Raw genomic sequence first — 19,652 nt, forward strand, 5'->3', positions numbered from 1 at the left:
CCCAAGGCAGGAAACCCTTTGTCCAGGCCTCCCTCGCTGGAAGGACTCCCAGCAGCAGGAGGTCAGACTTGTGTCTGTGGTGGCAGCATCCATTTTGTGATGCTGAGGCTCGGGTTAACTTTAACTGGGGTTCACAGTTACATACATGTCGTGTTCCTCTAAAAGGGTGGAATGCTACCCCCGTCGCCAGAACTGGCGAGGGGGTAGTATTCCAATTCGTATGACACCTTACTTGACATGTTTTGATAATGCTATACCAAAGTTAGCAATAACCGCGAGAATTATAATGCACTTAAGAGTATATGGAACAGCTATAAGGACTTGGTTCCGCAAGCTGCAGACAGGCTCAGCTCATGCTAGAGCCCCATTTCACATAATTCCAAGCACTCTGCCTTCAGGATTGATAAGGTCTGCCATAGGAGTGACTGATAGGAATATATGTGTCCATTTTGGGGTTAGATATAGGTATACTATATCTACAGCAAAGGGTGATTACACCACCTTGCCCCAGCTGTCTTACCAGCCAGTTGTGTCTGTTTAGGTGGCCAGCCAGGGGTGGCATAATACATGCTTCAGCCCCTGGTAGGCCTTGGGTTCACCTATGCCCTGGGTACCTAGGGTACACTGTACAGGGGCTGATAAGGGGTCCCAATACCAATTGGTAAATGCACCTAAAGTACATGGATGTCAATTTAGAGAGAGAACAGCTAGGCTGTGGGTCTGATTAGCAGGCCCACAGCCAGGGAAAGTCGTAAACCAGTGAAGCAAAAAGCAAAAATCTGGGGTGACCATAGGATTGCAGACCCCACTCTCCTACAAATACCATTTTTAGAAAGTATGTATTTTCTTGCCTAACGATCCAAGCCTGCCTCTGCTAGGTTGTGTAAGCCATGTCTGGTTTGTGAGTGACAGGGGCTGGGGTGGCTCCAGGAGGCAGGGTGAGTCCGCACTAGGCTGAATAGACCTATCTGCATTGGGAGTGGTGGGAGGAGTAGCACCTGGGCCTGAATAGTGCTGTGCCTGCCTTTCACAATGCTGGCTCCACCTTCTGTGGTGCGTCTGATGACCCTGGCCCACACTGACAAAGGAAGAAGTTGTGCACTGGCAGAATGCACCCAGAGATGGTTTGGACTAAGTACAGGCACTCTCTGCCTTCAGAGACAAAGGGATTGTGTGTATAACAAGCAGTGGCATAGCCAATAGGTCTCGCATTTGGAACCTTATAAGTATTTAGTTATGCAGTACAATATCCTTGGTGCAACAACATAAACTGCTGCATAGCTAAACACTTATAAGGTCCCAAAGGCGAGACCTATTGGCTATGCCAATGCTTTTTTTTTGGTAGGCTCTCTCAGATGCCTTGGCCAATTTCTTTGAAGATAAAGTTAGAACTATCTTCACTACTTTCTTCCCGGACTCATCACTCACCTTCACTCCGCAAGATACCACCGAAACTGACCCAGTTTTTTCAATTTTTCAAGCCCCCACGCAAGAACTTGTTCAACCCTTAATAGCCCAAACCAAATCAGGTTCACCCTTTGATCCTTGCCCTCCGGGCATTTGTAATCTCATTTCTGAAGCCATTGCCCCGTCACTATCCACCATCTGTAACGCAATGTTCACAACGGGCATTTACCCTTCTGTATGGAAGGAAGCTACCATCAAACCTCTTTTAAAAAAACCTACCCTAGACCCCCTTCTTCCTGCTAGCTACAGGCCCATCGCATTTCTCCCGTTCCCTGCCAAGATTTTTGAAAAAATCATGAACATCCAGTTGTCAACTTACATACATAAAAACAACTTGCTGGACGACACCCAGTTTGGGTTTCGACAGGGCCACGGAACAGAGACTGCGCTTCTAAAAGCAGCGGATGAGATAAGGTCCACCATGGACAACGGAGGCTCAGCAATTCTGATACTCCTAGATCTCTCCGCAGCGTTCGACACGGTCGATCACGTCACCTTGATCGACCGTGTCGCGGCCATAGGAATAAAGGACAAGGCTAAAGATCTTCTTGCCTCATTTCTGTCCAACCGCCCACAAACAGTGAAGATGGGCAACTATACCTCTCAGACTTTTTCCTTACCTTGTGGAGTACCGCAGGGATCCTCGCTAAGCCCGACACTTTTCAATATATATGTGTCGGACTTGGCGAGGGTCATAAAATCCCACGGAATCTCACTTACTACATATGCTGACGACACACAATTAGTGTTGTCTGTATATAATGACGGCACTTCTGTAGCAGCCAATTTCCAAAACGGAATGAACGCAATAAGCTCCTGGATGTCATCCAACTGTCTAAAACTGAATTCTGATAAAACAGAAGTGATGACATTCGGGAGGCTGCAACCTACATGGTCTCTGCAATGGTGGCCGTCTCAAATGGGACAACCTCCTGAACCAGTGATCAAGGTACGAAACTTAGGCATCATCTTCGACAACAAGATGTCCTTCCAGCAATATGCTAATGCAGTGGTCTCCTCTTCCTTTTACACCCTAAAAAAAATTAAAAAACTAATCCCTTATCTCCCTCCATCAGTAGGCAAAACCTTAGTCAGTACACTAGTCTTTTCTAAAATAGACTATTGCAATGCCCTCCTACTGAACGCACAACAAAGGGTTCTCAACAAACTGCAAACGGTGCAAAACGCAGCGGCCAGGACACTGCTATCCATCCCTAAGTTTGCATCTATCTCCCCTTACATCAAACAATTACACTGGCTACCTGTGAGAAGCAGGATTAAATTCAAGGCTCTATGCATAGCATACAAAGCTATCCACAACCAAGGCCCTCTATTCTTAAGACAAGCCTTCCGGCCGCTCGAACACCTCAGAACCTTACGCTCATCCACAGCCCATCTACTAAGAGTTCCTCGAACACGAAGAGCTAATTGGGGAGACAAACGTTTCTCTGTCGCTACAGCCAAGTTGTGGAACACGCTCCCCTTCCACATTAAAACCGCGCCGACACTCCTCAACTTCAGGAAAAAACTAAAAACGTGGTTGTTCCCAGCCTGAATACTCCCCGATCCATTGGAAGTTCTGCAACTACAGCGCCGAGACACCCTTGAGGTATTTGCGCGCTCTAAAAATTGCTCAAATAAATAAATAAATAAATAAAATAGGCATCGCAAGATTGAGTGATTTGCCCAGAGTCACAAGTTGCAGAGCAGACGGCGAGACTCGAACCCGCTTCTCCATAGTCGGCGGCTCTAGTGACATTCTCTCCCCATGTGACCTTGTATAACCTTATCTGCTGCCCACATAAAACTCCTTTAATGCCACCATGCCGAGTGAAAGGTCTTGAAGCTGCACAAAATACATGCAGTAAACATTGGCCCACAGAAAGGAACTAAAGGTTTTGTGGGGATTTATGGCCCTATATTTGGTCTTGCTAGTATTAATCTCAAGACCTTTTTTGCTACAGTAAATTTGGAAAGAGTTTAGTAGGCATTGTAGTCCCTTGGGCGCTTGCGATATTAGTATGGTATCGTCAGCGAAAAGGAGGGCTGATATCCTTTTCTCTAGTTTTGAATAAAGGACACCATTTCTGCTAGAACAGAACTGTGTCGACAATGTTACAAGCTCAGAAGAGAGCACTTGGGAACAGACATGATAACAAACAAATGGATTTCCTAGTTCAGAGGAGGAATTAAATAAAAATGTTGGTAAAATGATGAAGTATAACGGTCCGGTGAAAAAAGGCCTGTGGCCAGCTATCTTTGAAAAATTTCCTATATGCCTGACATGCTGTTGGACTGATCTCTGATTTCCTTGATCTGAACTCTCCTATTTCCTGCACTTTGCCTCTTGGTGAGGTTGAGTAGGCAAAACCTTTCGGCTGAAGGGTTGAATGTCTGCGCCTTTGGCACGATGTGATCTAGAGTCACTCTGGGGTTCATCCTGAGACCCCCGGTCCTAATAATCTGCAACCGATTTTTTGGTTTGTATGATTCATGTTTGCATTCTAAAAAATTGCGTTATGCTCGCTCTCTCTCTCTCATTCTCTCCAGGTATTGATTAGAAATGTATTTGGCTCTGAACTGTGATGTATTGTAATTTACATGTACTAAATTGATAACTGATATTAAATGATTCTACAGGAATTTTGGTTTCTTGACCATTCGACTTGAAGTTTAGATAAATATTTCCTTTTTTATATGTGTATGTCACTATTTAATGTCTGGTTATTGGATATTATATGTGAATTGTGTTGCTAGGTAGGCACTTCTTTATTCCATGTCCTCATGAGGAAGTGTCCTTTCGTCTCTTATTATCTGAGTCCTTATTAGCTAAATCAAAAGATCTATCGGAGCTTGAATGTTGTGAATTAGACTGAAATTGGTGTTGTTTGAGGCTATATGGGCTAAACTTTGTTATTTGGTAGGTTTGTGGTAGCTGAGGTGATTATAACGTTGTTGTCATAAAGTAGTGGCAAAAAAAGAAAAAACACTGCCTTCCGCTGCTTCACCCTCCATCCTCCTGAACGCCATTGCTCCCCACTTTTATGATATTGGTGGGTGAACCAACCTATTTTGGCCCTTCTTCACATGAACAGGCAACTTGATGCGATCTGTGTCACCCAAAGCCAAAGGAACCCACTTGGTTCCTTTTTTTAATCATACCAGTTTTTCCCAGGGATTCTGGTGTTTCCATGAAATGAGGTCAGGCTGTGGAATGTAATGGTTTGAAGGACGGGCGGATTCAGACAACGGTTTGTGTTGGCTGAGGAGGTCCCTGTCTCCCATTTAGCTTCAAATAAATATCTTGAAACATGTGAACCCAATACTGACACAAGACTTAAAGAGAAAGGCGTGTGAATCAGCGCGATCCACACTGCAGAAAGGTGGAGGAAGGTAACAAATCCTTACAATTCAATGTTGGGAGAAGAGAAATAAATTGGTGTGCGAATCAAAGTAATCCGCTTGGCAATGAAGGATGTGGAGACAGATAGTGCACTTCAGGAAGTGGACCGTGTTGACAAACGTATTTCCAAATAAACATTTAATTATCTTTTGCAAGTAAGAGCGCAGTACAGCCTTTGTGTAACTCTGGATACACTCCAGAGCCTGGCACAGCATGCAGTCGCCTTGGTAACAAAGAAACACTGTCTGTGTGAAGACATGCTGCAGGTACGCGACATTGCTGACATTGCTAGGGTAACTCTGCAGGGAAGCGAGGACGTAGGCCAACAGCTTGTCCTGGTGACATCATCGCTGACCCTCCCACAGCGAGCCAGGAAAATCTAGAAAATACACTGAATAAATCTACAAAGTTCCCAGCCCAAAGAAGATCAGCGCGCGGAAACCATAAGAAAAAAATAATGCACTGCGGTCCACTGTAAAAGTGGAGAAGATGGCTTGCTGAGCTCGGCACACCTCCACAGCGGCTGCACAGCGGGAGGGACTAGACGTTAGCAACCAAAAGGTTCAGAACAGAGTTCGTCAAGCAGCAGGAGGAGTCTTCGGACTCAGAGGCAAGACGAGGCAAAACAGCAGCAACTTGAAGGTCTTTGCACGTGTGGGGTTGCGATGTTGGCGTGTAGCCAGGTTGTTGCCAAGAATACTGTAGTAACGACGACACCGGTGAGGGTAGGTAAGTTGAAGAAATGTATTTGTAGCTACACAGTAGAAAGAGACCTTCTCAGGCAACTCAAACCGTTGTCTGAATCCGCCTGTCCTTCAAACCATTACATTTCGTAGCCTGACCTCATTCCACAGTACACCAGAATCCCTGGAAGAGAATGATGCCAAGGAAACAACAGCTACCACGTTCTACTCCCAGTACTACACAGTTCCATGTTGGAAAGGCCGACCTCGAACCGCTGTCGGAAAGTGCCATCATAATCCCAAAGGCAGAAACGCCCTCTGTTACAGGAGCCCATCGGAACTGAGTCGAATTCCCCTGCCGGTTTGAACTTTGACCGCTGGCTTTGTAATACAGAGGTAGGTGTTCAAACCTACAATGTCAGTCGGAAAGGCTCCGACCAGCGGCCATGGCTTTCCGACCAACAGCTAAATTAGGCCTATAGTCTTCCAAGGGAAAGCATATGCACTGTCGCAGGAGAGACCTAAAAAGTGGCCAGTGTTTGCAAATTGGGCCAGTTTTAACTTTGAAAGACATACTGTATGTGTTTTGCAAATTATTGAAGACTGCGTGGATTTGAGTTTGCTAAAGGCAAAGTATTGTTTTAATATCAGGATAATCAATAGTGAGAAAAAAAATGGTACAGCAGACCATTGTGGTAAGGCATGCACCGCAGGGAGAGAACACTTCCAGGGGCTCCTTAATTAAGCCCAGACTCAATGAATATCTGTGAGCTATGCAAAACACAGGGTCACCTCATCACATTCTGCAAGGGAGGCCATCATTTTGTGTTACCCGAGCAACCTGTAAAAAAACGCCATCAAACAGGTAAAAACCGAAACCAGCCCACACACTGACCTGTCAAGCCAGCCCTTCGGACACTACCTTATTGCCCCATAGGCCAATCTGTCCCCTTAGTAACACATCGAAGCTTGACCTTGATTAATAATTGATAGCGCAGCCTATAGAAAATGTATGAGATCATCTGTTATATTCCTGTAGTGCAGTTTCTACGTGGATCAGGTAAAAAAACCTCTGGCCAGAAAGGTCAATACACTCACGTCCCCCTCTCATTACCAAGAAATACACGTTCAAAGCAGCAGAGGTTGGCGCGCTCACAACTTAGTGACGTCACACAGAACATTATTGTTTTGCCTGATTTTAAGATGGCCGCCTCTTGAGAACGTGAAGGCACTGAGGATGCGCGTACTTTCTTGTATGGACTTTGTGAAGCACATCTTGTTCCGTTCCCCGGTGCGATCCTGAGAGAACTTTCGCGCCATGGATCGCCGCACCCGGGAGGAGGTGAACGCTACTCTGCAGGTGGCTAAGCTAGTTCCGGAAGAACTGCTGGACACCGTGCATTGCCTTAGCTTCAGCCCCAGTGTGACCTCCGGGGAGTACAGCCTGCTGGAACTGGACCCCACGCTCTGCGAAAGCGTGCAGCGCGGCCAGAGGTACATACAGTGTTCAGTGTTGCTGTCAGCCCAGTAGCGCAAAATTCCTTCTCTTGCACCTTATCCTTGCATTAATGTCAAGTGGACCCAAGTCGTCTGTGACATCTTAAGCACGTGCTGGCATTTTAGCCAGTCGAACTTTGCTCTGTTATTACTTTACGTTTCGTCTTTGACCACTAAAAATATGAACTTAAAAGTACGAGCATAGAGAATGATTGACATAAAAGCGAAAAGTGGCTGAAGGTTGCACATTTGAAATATGCTGCCACTAAGTAGGTTCCTATGGGGACAGGTGACAGCAGCAATGGGACACTACAAACCCTGTCCAGACTTTGCATTAAACAAATTATTGCATTCTGGGAATCGGACTATTGGTACAAAATGAGTGAAGTCGCCCCCCCCCCATCCCTCCATAAAACAATAACAATGTATATATTGTGCGATTAATTAAAATCATTGTAAAGCAGTCTGGTAAAACCATTGCAAATCTTAAAAAACAAAAATGATTTATAAAACCTGCCTTTTATAGTGTTCGAAGAGTGCATTTTTATTTATTTTTTTATTTTATGCTTTTTTATGTAGTGCGGACTTCACCCGAAGGTGTCGGAGTGCTTCACAATAGGAACAGTAGTGAAACATGAGGAAAAATTACAAGTTAGCATGTTACAAAAGCAAACGTTCCGTTACATAAGGCAATAGTGACAATTGTGCATGTATCAAGAGCAAACAAAAAACAAGAGGTAGCAAACGATATGTTACAAGAGGAAAAAAGTGACGTGTGCATGTTACAAAAGCGTACAAAATAGAAATAGAGGTATAAAACTGCACTAAATGGCAGATACTCAAAACACAAGAAAAAACGTTATGTTACATGAGGCAACGGTGGTAATTGTGCAGGTATCAAAAGCAAACAAAATACAAGAGGTAGCAAACGATACATTACAAGAGGGAAAGTGACGTGTGCATGTTACAAAGGAGTACACAGTACAAGCAGAAGTATAATACTGCAATTCATGGCAGACTCTCAAACCACAAGAACACATTGGGAAGGCACTTCTATAGTCATGTAGGACAGAATTTCCTATAATGTAAGGACTTCCTACAGATAATAGAGAGGGCGTGAATTAAATTTTAAAGTGTCTTTGAAGGAGGAGAGCTTTGAGGTCAGTTTTGAAGGACTGGGAAGAGGTGGTGGTCCGGAGCTCAGGCGGAAGTGAGTTCCAGATTCTCACCGCGTTGCCTGAAAAGGATTGGACCATCGACCTTTCCTTCTTGAAAGTGGGAGGTTCAAGCAATAGATTTTCCGCATTACGTGATGGTCTAGAGCCTCCAGAGAGTTTCAGTTTATTCACCAGGTAGCGAGGAGAGGAGGAGTGCAAGGCTTTGTGGGTGATCGTGGCAGTCTTGTAGATAGATCTTGCCTCGATGGAAAGCCAACGGAGGGTGGATAAAATGGGTGATGTGGTTGCTTCTTTTGGCCCCATATATGAAATCAGCTGCAGAATGGAGAACAGATTAAAAGGGGACAGGTGGGATTTGGGGAGGCCAGTAAGAAGAAAGTTTCAGTAGTCCAGTCTGGAGAGAACCAGCGATTGGACCAGGGTTTTAAGGTCATGCTCTGTGAAGAAGCGACGAATCCCCCAAAGAAAGTGCAGTTGGTATTGAGCAGACTATGCAATGGAATTTATGTGGGAGAGTAGATTGAGTTTTGTGTCGAGTATGACACCAAGGGATTTTGCGCTGTCGACAATGATGGGCTTATTGTTAAGTAGATTCATCTGATCCATCCATGATTGAACCGGGAGGAGAAAGTGAGGAGGAATTCAGTTTTAAAGGGATTCAGAATCACTTGATGAGATAACATCCAGTTTTGAATGGAGTCGAGAGTAGAGCTAAGGATGGATAGCTCAAGAGTGGAGGCAACCTTGGGTAGATTTGAGTGTCGCCGCATAGCGGTGATAGTGGATCCCGGATTTACTTAGGAGATTCCCCAATGGTTCTAAATAGAGATTGAACAATGTGGGTGGAAGTATAGAGCCTTGAGGAACACCTTGACCTACCACCAAAGGAGATGAAAGACTATTCGCTATTTTGATCATTTGGGATCTATCAGAGAGGAAGGAAGCAAACGATTTAAGCACAGTGCCCTCCATGCCCATTCTCTGTTGAAGGGTGTTAAGGAGAGTGTTGTGATTGACAGTGTCGAAGGCTGCAGAAAGGTCAAGGAGAAGAAGAAGACAAGACTCCCCAGAATCGAGTATCCTCAGCGCGTCATCAGTCACTTGCAGCAGGGCTGTTTCAGTGCTGCATTTTTGAATGAAGCCGGACTGGAAATTGTCAAGATCATTGTCCTTGATATGACGAGAGAGTTGTTTCGCTACACATCTTTCTGTGATTTTCGCAAGATAAGGTAGGTTAGTGATGAGGCGGAAGTTGTTGAGGTCGTTCGCATCAGCAGTGGGTTTTTTAAGCGGAGGGGTGACCTGCCCAGTTTTGAAGGAAACAGGAAGGGAGCCTTGACAGAGGGAGAGGTAAACCAAAGTGGTTCAATAGGACAGAGAATGGGTATAGAAGTCAATGGCAATGGCACTAGGGATGGGGTCAAGAGAATGTTTGGAGGGCTTTGTTTCGAGGATGCATTTGAGGAGGGCATCTTCGGAGATGGGGGTCAAAGTTCTGCCAGATGGCTAAGATGACTGACCTGATCCACATGTGATTTCACTTGTTCGTCAAAGAATATAGCAAATTCCTCTGCTTTCTTTGTAGAATCCACTGCCACAACTGCCATAGTCACTAAAGTTCATGCAGGTGGCAAATTCTTGCTTAGTTTGTACGGTTCTAAGTTATCAGTCAAATGTACATAAATTACATAAGTGTATAATATGGTATTTTTTTCCAAACTGGACGAGGTAGTTGTTTCTTCCTTAGTGCTTACTGTACAACTTAGTGCGAAGCTTGTTCAAGAATATAGGGAGAAATGTAACCAGTCCAATGTACCTCAAAATGGCCTGCCTGCACGGTCACACCCTCAAATTGTTGAATGATTTACATGATAACGGCCTGCAAGCTTTTAAGAGCTCGGGGCTCAGACATACAAGATGCATAAATGTTTTGTTTCTTTTTTTGCATTGTCTGCATTTTAGATCTGCGATTTGATTTAGTCACTTCGAAAGAAAAACCAACATTGGCAGACTCCGTGCCTGAATGCCTTAAACTTGAGTTGAATATTTGGTTCCCAGATATCGCTTTTTTTCTTTCTTATTATAAGTGTTCATCGCCATCCAGGAGTGACTGCGCTGTGTTGCTGAGTCTTTATCCTTAAATCTGCTCAGCTCTTGTGCGCTGGTTATTAAGGTGTTTCTTTTTAGCACTTTGTGGATAACATCCAGATTCCATGCCTCCCTCACTTCTGTAGTGTCTAGGCCTTTTTCCATGTAGTGGCAATAGGCCAAATTGTAGGGTCGGCGTGCTGGTTCCTGCTAGCTAACGAGGTCTAGAGTGTGTGGCTTTGATTCCCTCAGCTTATGACAAATTGTAAATACACTTTTTTGATGTCTTCACCACCTAGTCAGGTACCGGGTTTATTAATTCTCTTTCCAAAAACAAAAATTTTTGTTTTGGCCAAATTGACTTCGAGTTTGTTAAATCTGGTGTACTCACTAAGTTTGTTAATCAGCCGCTGGAGACCCACTCTTGTTTTGCTTAACATCACCAGGTCATCAACGTACAGCAGATTTGATAGCTGCCTGCCCCTTAACTTGGGGGATGAGCATTTACAGAGTCCAATGCCAGAGTGAAGTCCAACATGTACAGATTGAATAACAAAGGTGCCAAAATACGCCCTTGTTTTATCCCTATTGTGGTGTTCATTTTTCGAGGGAGAAAACTGCCATCAACCAGTTTTATCATTGTTCACGTATCTGTATATAGTTGTTCAATGGGTCTCAGAAGTTTTATGAGGATTGCCCATAATTATAACTTTTTCAATGGAGATTTCCTTGGAACTCAGTCATTGCTGCCTTAAAATCAACAATGCACATTCATGATAAAGACTTTGATCGAACATCCCTGTTCATAAGAATCAAGACTGCTATCAGGTTTGAGGTGCAGCCTGGACAGCCTGGATTTTGTTGGAACCCAGTCTGGTTCAGGGGTTTTAACCCTTTTACTTCTGCCCAGACTTTAAGATCTTCTTATTGTAAATCTGCAAATTCTTTTGCTTTAATATCCAAAAGGGATAACAGGCGCTGATTACATGGCTGGGTTGACTTCCCTCTCTTAAAAATGGGATGGATTATTGAACCGCTCCAGGATTCGGAAACTTTTCTTAACAAAGTATTTCTCTGAATATAGTAATCTTTAATCCTCCAGCACACGCTACCATCAAATGCAACAAGTTATTTTGTATTTGTTTGAGATTTTCACAGGTTTCTTTTTATTCTTTCAATCTTTGTGTTCAAGTCTTTGGTCTTTAGCCACCAAAGCCCTGTTCTTTGGTCCTTAGCCACCAAGTCAACACACGTTTTGTCGCATAAGGGGAAAAAACTGGGACTTCCTCAGGGCTAAAAGAATTCAGAAAATGTATTCCATTGTAATGTGACACTTTATTTTCTAGTCATTTGCACCTTAATTGTGGTGACATTGGTGTGGCACCGCTGATTAGTTCTTATTAGTGACATTTTAGTGGAAACCCATGCATATTCATATAACATAGAGTTCATGAATGTTCAAGTTGTGCTCTATGTAACAGTAAATGATACATTATCAATTCTAAGCAACTAATCGTATGCGCTGATCAGCACTGTGGAGGTATCGTATTCCAAATTGTGATTCTTTATTATGTGCAAAATGATGTAACCGCATTGCTAGAATGAAATAATATGATCGCCATTAATAGATACCTGTTTGTTTGTCAAAATGTTCCTGGCAAAACGGATTAAAAAAAAAAGAGCCACAATACCACCATCTAATTATCAAAGGTTTGATCCCATATTGATAACAACCTTACAAAACATCTTGCCTGACTGATGCAGGGAAACCATACCTTAAATCTAGTTGTGATCCTGTCCCGGTATAGACATAAGAGTTCTGTGTGTATTTTCTGTAAATATGCAAAACTGCGATCAGACTTTAACATTATTTAAGTAATGGCCGAAAGTATCTTAAGAATCCATGCACTCGGCTCCGTTTTCCATTTTCAAGCTTAGTTTCGATTGGAATATATCATGGTGCACCTTGTGATGTAATTATTGTTTCCTCATAGCCTCATCCTTCAAACAGAATCACATGTGAAACATAATTAATTACAACTATTTTAACCTTCAACGCTATCTGAAATCTCCAATAAATCTATTTTTAAAATCTTATACATTTGTAGTATTCTTACCAGTACGGCAACATTTATTTCCCAATCACGTCAAGCAAGCATGGTCAATCCTCCGGGTGTAAAGTGGGTGCTGTACGGTCTGTCAAATACGTCCAAACAAGTAAAAACGGACTATTGCTTCTGTGTCATGTGTATTAATCCAAGTTGCGGTTGCAGGGGTGTGGAATTCAATAAAATATCTACTTGTCCAAAGAGCAGGTTGCTCATAACGGGCTTGAAAAAATTTGACTACATCTCACACACCCGAAGGTCCTTAATTGGCTTCCTTACGAATCCTGAATCCAACTCAGACTGGCCTGTATAGTGGCGTAAAGTGGTGCAGAGCAGAGTGCAGTGGCATAGAATGGTGCAGAGAAGAGCAGAGTGGCATGGAGGGCAGTGGCGCAGAGTGGTTCAGTGGTTAGAGTGGTGCAGAGAAGAGCAGAGTGGCATAGGGTTTAGTGGCATAGGGTGGCGTAAGGTGCAGTGGTGCAGAGTACATTGCAATGTAGTGCAGTGGTGTAGAGTGGGGTGGTGCAGATTAGTGTGCAGTGGCGTAGAGTACAGGGTAGGGGGATGGGAGCAAAAAGAAGCTTCATGTACAAAGATATGGGAGATGGACTGAAAATACAGGCATAAACCAAAAAGTCGCTCTAAAAACAGGAGCAGTAGATGGACACAAGTACTTGGTCCTTGCTCCAGGGATGGGCCAAAATCAAGAAGACAGCGCTTACCTGTGGTGACGAACTGGGACATATGTAATGAGAGCGACTCTGAAGCTAACATACGGAAAGCTATGGGCAGGTTGTCTCACAGAGGCATGTCTCTCAGAGGCAGTGCATGTGCTGTATAGGCGGAACCTAAAAGAGTTGCTTTCTGCCAGTAGCATCCATGTTTAAAATAATTCTGTTTGCACAGAAGCATTGCAAAATGTTTTTTTCCTGCTTTCATATTTTATGAACATTTTTTGAAAGCAAAGAATCATCAATCTTGCTTTCAAGCTTCTGCAAATATTTGCGTCCAGTCAGAGAGAATTCTGGGAGCATTATACATAGCTTCATATTGCTAATCCTTTTTATACTAGAACTACTGTCAGTAGTGCAGTCAGAGCTTACAACATTTACTTAGAGTGCTCACCCTAATAATAAAGGCTTTCAATTAATGAACTATAAATACAAGTTTGAAAAGCATTAACATATGGACAAAAATGTTACCTTAACTACAGACCGTGCCCTTCTCTGATCCACAATGTAGTAATGCAAACTGGCTGCCAAAAGGTTTGTGCTGTAGGGGTTTGGGCCTACTTGTCCCAAGGACTAAATATGCATGAAAACCTGTTGCCCTTGACCCCAAACAACATATCCTGGGCATTGGGCTATAGGAATTCCACATCCCTGGATTCAGAGAACACTTATATTAAAGAGGAGGGCATGCCCTTCATCCTGTGGGATGATACTTTTTATGAGGCCATTGATGCCTCAGTACACAGAGCAGTTTCAGAGGCCATAGCCGCACATTGAGCAGCACCTATATTGGCAAATTGCGACAGAATACGCAGACACTCGTATGGGCTTAAATGGCTTTCCTTGCCCGCATACATTCCCCTGAGGGATCCTTTGACCCGGCAGAGCCGCTCTTAGATCCCCCTCCATATTTCTCCCAATTTAGGAGATGGAGACGATTCTCATGGGGATTCTGATGAGGAGTCTGGCCCCTGGAGACCTTATAACCCCCGCCACACCAGCCAATTTGGATCCAAACCTGAGACAACAGACATACTGAACCCTGATGAGATCATTCATCCACATTCGGTAGAATGGGCCCTAGTGGCGAAGGAAGGCAAAGTATGTGGCTGGCCGTCTGCGTAAGCCCCTAGAAAAGGAAGCACACAGCCGCCTTTGAGCGGAGTGTCCTCGCCCACTCTGGATGGAAAAGTTGCCCTTATTCCCAAATTAAACTCACTTTTTTGGCTAAATTTATCAGGGATCCCAATGGGTCACGGCGTTCATGCCAGGACAAGCTCCAGGATGTTGTCGGACCCATGACGGAGATCTTAGATATGGCAGAAGAGGTCAAGACTTCGGAATCCCATATATCATCAGACGTCCTCTCTGGATGGGCTCAGAGGGCCATAATTGTCTTGCGCACATGCGTGTCTCTCATGGCAGATGCTTGGGTACTTCAGGCTGTTCAAGGCTTTCAAATAGAATTCTACAGGTCACTCACCAGCGAGTGTGGCCCTGACAACTAACTTTTTCCTCCACAGAGCGCTACCTGATAACTACAGAGGTTACAACCTTCATTGACAAAGGAGCCATATGCCAGACCACCCCGCATCCCAAGGTCTTCCTCAGCAGTCATTTCCTGGTCGACAAACAAGCCGGGTGTCAATGCCTGGTAATAAATCTCAGGTAATTCAATGAATGACTGGTGTATCACCATATCTGATAGACAGTCAGTTGTAGATTTCCTGGAGCCAGAGCGTCTATTGCCTAGATCTAGAAGTTCTATGAGGCCATGTACCTCATGTTTGGGCAGCCCGGTTCTGCCGGCGCGCCTTTGGGCCCTGTGGAGTCGGTCGGGGGGCCCTGGGACTTTGATGCCGGTGGCTCTGGCCCCAGCTCCAAGGGTCCCAGTGGATCCAGGCCTGTATCCGGATCGACGCCAGACGATCTCACTTCACCTTCCCCGATGTCTATCCTGACGACAATGCTCCTGGCATCGACCATGCCCCCGGTCGGCGCCGACCCCACCCTCATCCCCGAAGTGGAAATGGAGCCGGACCGACGCCGATTCCGATGGCGGAAGGGACTTTCATTCCTGTGTTCATTCCTGGGGTTCCTTTTGGGCCAGAATGTGAGGAAGAGGACCGCGAGGGGCCACTGTACACTTTAACTGATCAGTTTGTGGAACCGGACTGGAGAATGGACTTGGATGATGCCAGTGGTATGGACTCTTCCCCTGACACTGGCCTGCTTTCTGCCCCCTAATGTGGCTATGGAGGAGGGAGCTTCCTATGCTGTGGTGGTGAGGAGGGCAGCCAAGGTTCTGGGCCTCAAGCTCCCTATGGTGGCATTTAGGACTAACATCCTGACAGAGGTGCTTCAGCCCGTGGCTTCCTCTTCTGAAACCCTTTTGCTGTTCAGTGAAGCCCTCACTGATGTTTTTCTGAGCGCTTGGTCCACGCCCAGCACAGGGGCTCCAGGGTATAGGACGATTGCCTGCTGCCACCACCCTGCTCCGGGTGACACAGTATTCCTGACCAAACACCCCTCCCCTGAGAACTTGGTAGTCCAAGCCACTTTATCAAAAGGCGCATTCCATTCTGCTCCTCCAGATAGGGAATCCAAGAAGCTGGACCATCTTGGGAAGAAGATGTTCTCTTCCTCCAGCATGGCATTGCAGTTGGTGAATATTGCATGCCTCTTGGGCTGATACTCCCATACTATCCAGGATATGGTTGCTCAGGTGGTGCCTCAGTGCCTGGAGGAGGAGGCCTGCGCCTTTCTCTCTCAAGTAGTAGCAGACGGGAGAGACACAGCCAAATTCACCATACAATGTGGACTGGATACCACCGACTCACCGGGCAGAAGGATTGCTATGTCGCTATGCCTGGTTGAGGACTTAGGGTTTCTCAGGGGATGTCCAGTCTTCCTTGATGGACATTCCCTTTGTTGGCACTCACCTTTTTTGGCGTCAAGGCAGACTCAACGCTCGAGTGCTTTAAGGATCCTTGGGCCTCGCGGCTACCTCACGTCCACCTCAGTATACCTTTTGCCCCTTTCGTAGCTACGGAAGGGGCGCCCAGCCACGCCCTGTTCAGCGGAGCCACAGAGTCACACAAACTGTCCAGACTTTATTTGGCCGCGGATGTGTGACCCAGTGTCCTCGCGAGTCAGGTAGCCAGTCTACCTTCTTGCCCCCCAGCCCCCACCCTGCAGCAGTCTCCAAACCTTCCTAGTCTGATGTTTCAGGCCCATCAACAGCGAGCTGAATCGACGATACGCCATCACCTCCTCCACTGGCAATCCATCACGTCGGACAGATGGGTTCTGCAAATAGCCAAAGAGGCTACTTCCTCCCATTCAAGACTACCCACCCCTCCATGCCATCTTCTTACGATCGCATGATGGAGGATCATTCGACACTTCTTCTGAATGGACCGCCACCACGGTCCATTTATTCTATTGTTCACTTATGCGTGAATCGGGGCGGATCACGTGATCGGGTTGCACGCTCAGTTGACTACCAAGGAGGAAATGCAGAAACAAGTCAAATGAAGGTGTGCACAGTAGCACTTCAATGGAAATTATGTTCGGACTCTGCCCTAACTACGTGTTGCACCCAAAAACCATTACAAGAACAAGAGAGGAAACAAACCGTCATGAACTCACACGCGAGATGTACATGAACTCACACGCGAGATGTAAAACTCAGTACGAAAAAGAACTTTGTTGTAAACACCAGGTTGCACTGTGAACTATGGACTTGCAATTGAGGCGCTGTCAATAGTCGTATCTATCACCTATGTAATTGCAGTATTCGTTTGCACATGACCGAACAGTCCATAATAATGATTTTTATCATTTTCAGAGTAGCATGATAGAGAACATCACAGGGGAGGGCGGGGCATAGTTTTATATTGGGCATGAGTAGTGGCCGCCGCGAACAGCTGTAATCAGCCACGAACTGTGGATGGGTAGTGGAAACCGGGATGGAATCTAGTTTGGAATAGTGCATTGTGGGGCAGAAGGTACGGGGATGGTAGTCCATGTGTCAGATTGCTAGGATTGGTTAATTAAGAGAGAAGGGGTCACGTGATACGCTATTTAAACACATGAAGGTTAGGAAGGGAGACGCCGTTATTCAGAAAAGCGCGAGTCAGAGCACACACTATGAAGGAAGAAGGAGTTATGTTAACAGGAGGTTGTTTAATGGAGAGGGAATATTGAGTTTAGAGAAAGTTGTGTGGACAGGTGCTTGGTGGGTTTGAGTAACCGTTGTGAAGGGAAATGTTGGTAACTTGAAAGGATTTTCAGGCAACTGTTTGGGCTGTTTACTATCCGCCGGCAGCAGGCAGCAGTCCGCCGGCAGCAGGCGGAAGTGGTCTTGGTGAAACCAATTTAGAGGTCACAAGTTTGATTCCAAGTTCAGATGGAACTTTCTTGGAATTCTACAATTCTTCTTCCCTGCTTTCAATTTCTCCTACTCAATCCGAACTTTGTGCTGCACTGCTTGATTGCAGAAGGCTTTCTCCGCCTCATGGCTTGGCAGATTACAGGCAACGTTGGAAAATCCTGTGACTTTAGAGCCAGGCTGAAATTCCCTTGTCCAAGGCATGGGCATACTGCACGAACAAACGGTATGGATCAGCTTGGACAAGATGGATGGGTTGGTTTGTACGACGGGGACTGGATCCCACGGACGCAGACTTGGGTCATATTTTGCATTTTTTGCGAGATTTGTCCTCTTAATGTTTGGCATATCGCTCCATCAATGCTTTTTGCTCCACTACTTTTGCGGGCCATCTTCTGATTGATGGCTCCCCTGTGTGAAAACACCCCTTTGTGAGCAGGTTGGTGCGTTGTATAGATCTCTCCTTGCCCCTGGAACCTCAGTATTCCACTGTGTGGGCTGTTAATCAAGTCCTCAATCTTATCCTGCCATGACAATCCAATAGACTCCATTCACAGAAGGAATTTTCAGCCATGTTGTGTATGTTATTGTGTGTGGTGTCATGTTGGAGGGTTTCCAACGTTTGGGCTCTGGATCTCACAGGTAGAATGCTTTCCCCAACTGGGTTAGTAGAAGAACTAAATTGAATACTTTTATTATCTCATACCTGTCATTTTCTGATTCTTCTAAACATTAATAGGGTGCATAATAAGTTAGTTTTCACTTTTATCAGTAAAAGTAGAATTCATTAAATTATGTTTAATTGATGTGACGTCCTTGCACCTTATTAGAAAAACTTTGGTTACAGTCACTGCCTAGCAAAGTGGGAAGGCCTAGCAAAGTGGGAAGGCCCCAAAGTACTCCTGTGACATGCCCGGTAAAGTGCCTGCAATTATATTCATATTCCTATTCCCTGAGATTGAGATCTATCCCTTGGCTCCTTATGCCAATACTTTGTACAAAAGTAAATATGTTTTGTATAACGTGTTTCCCTTTTTTCTAGCCTTATAATCCGAGGTGACAAAAATGAGCATGCAGTTTTATGCAGTGGAGACAAAACCTATGACTTGAAAATAGCAGATACTTCAAATTTACTGCTTTTTATTCCTGGTTGTGGAACACCAGAGCAGCTGACTGCAGATAAGGAAACGCGGAATCTAATTCACACACAGGTAAACTGAGCTTTGTTGGATTCTTAATTCTGTTAGTTAAAGTGTGCAACTTTTTTAGAATGTGTAATGGTGTTCTAGGAGGCATTCTGTGTAATCTCCATGTAATGACGGCTCTTCTGTTACGTTATAGTGCTCTTGGGCTCCATGACCACCTGCCCTTGGAGTGAGGTAACCCTAACTGAGTGATGCTGTAAGCAAATGCTTATTGTATTAGAGCCACGAGTCTTTACGAGATTCACCTATTCTAGTAATACTCTGGCTAAGGCCAACAGAAGTATGGTTTCCTTCATCTATTACTGTTAGATGTGATTTGGCCTGCATGTCGTTAGAACCTAAGACTGCCATGGGCCTGTCCGTGTTCAGTAAACTAGTGAATTGGGCTAGTGAACTTTCTTTATTACATATAATCGTCATTTCCTGAGTGAACAGTTTTGCAAGCTGGCACTTCTCAGCTTCTTTGCTTGAAGGTTTATTTTGCAATACTCTATGGGTACACAGCATCCCAGTGTATGTTGTCTTGCTTTTGTCATTACCCACTATCCTTGGGACTGTCTGCTGGTGAAATGTACGTGGCAAATGTTGCATACTGCTGTGATGTTACCACCCCTGATTGCCAATCAGGAGCGTTTTAACCGCATCGTTGCGGCGCATTTTCCCCTGCTGTGCTGGAATATGCAAAAACCCATTATTCATGACGAGCTGGGCTCGTCATGAGCGTGCGAGGAGGCTACCTCATGACGAGCCCAGCTCGTCATGAGCGTCGAAGGGGTTAAAGAAGAATTCTCTGTTGGGAGGGGGGAAAGGAGCAGACCAGACAAGACCCTTTTGATGTGTGAAAAAGGCCGCTTTATTGAAACAGGTGCACGTCACAATGAACATCCCTGGCAACTGCC

At 45.0% G+C, this 19,652-nt stretch overlaps 1 protein-coding gene across 1 annotated transcript in view; it reads left to right on the top strand.

Moving 5' to 3' along the window:
- The first annotated feature begins 6,773 nt into the window (after nucleotides 1–6,773).
- DSCC1 (DNA replication and sister chromatid cohesion 1) overlaps nucleotides 6,774–19,652 on the top strand; it is a 116,253-nt gene continuing 103,374 nt past the window's right edge. The window contains exons 1-2 of the mRNA XM_078685560.1: nucleotides 6,774–7,047; nucleotides 18,591–18,759. Coding sequence (XP_078541686.1) covers nucleotides 6,872–7,047; nucleotides 18,591–18,759 — 345 coding nt within the window. The 5' untranslated portion in view covers nucleotides 6,774–6,871. The remainder of the gene's footprint in view (nucleotides 7,048–18,590; nucleotides 18,760–19,652) is intronic.

This window comes from Lissotriton helveticus, chromosome 4_1 (genome assembly GCF_964261635.1).
Source record: "Lissotriton helveticus chromosome 4_1, aLisHel1.1, whole genome shotgun sequence".
Lineage (NCBI taxonomy): Eukaryota > Metazoa > Chordata > Amphibia > Caudata > Salamandridae > Lissotriton > Lissotriton helveticus.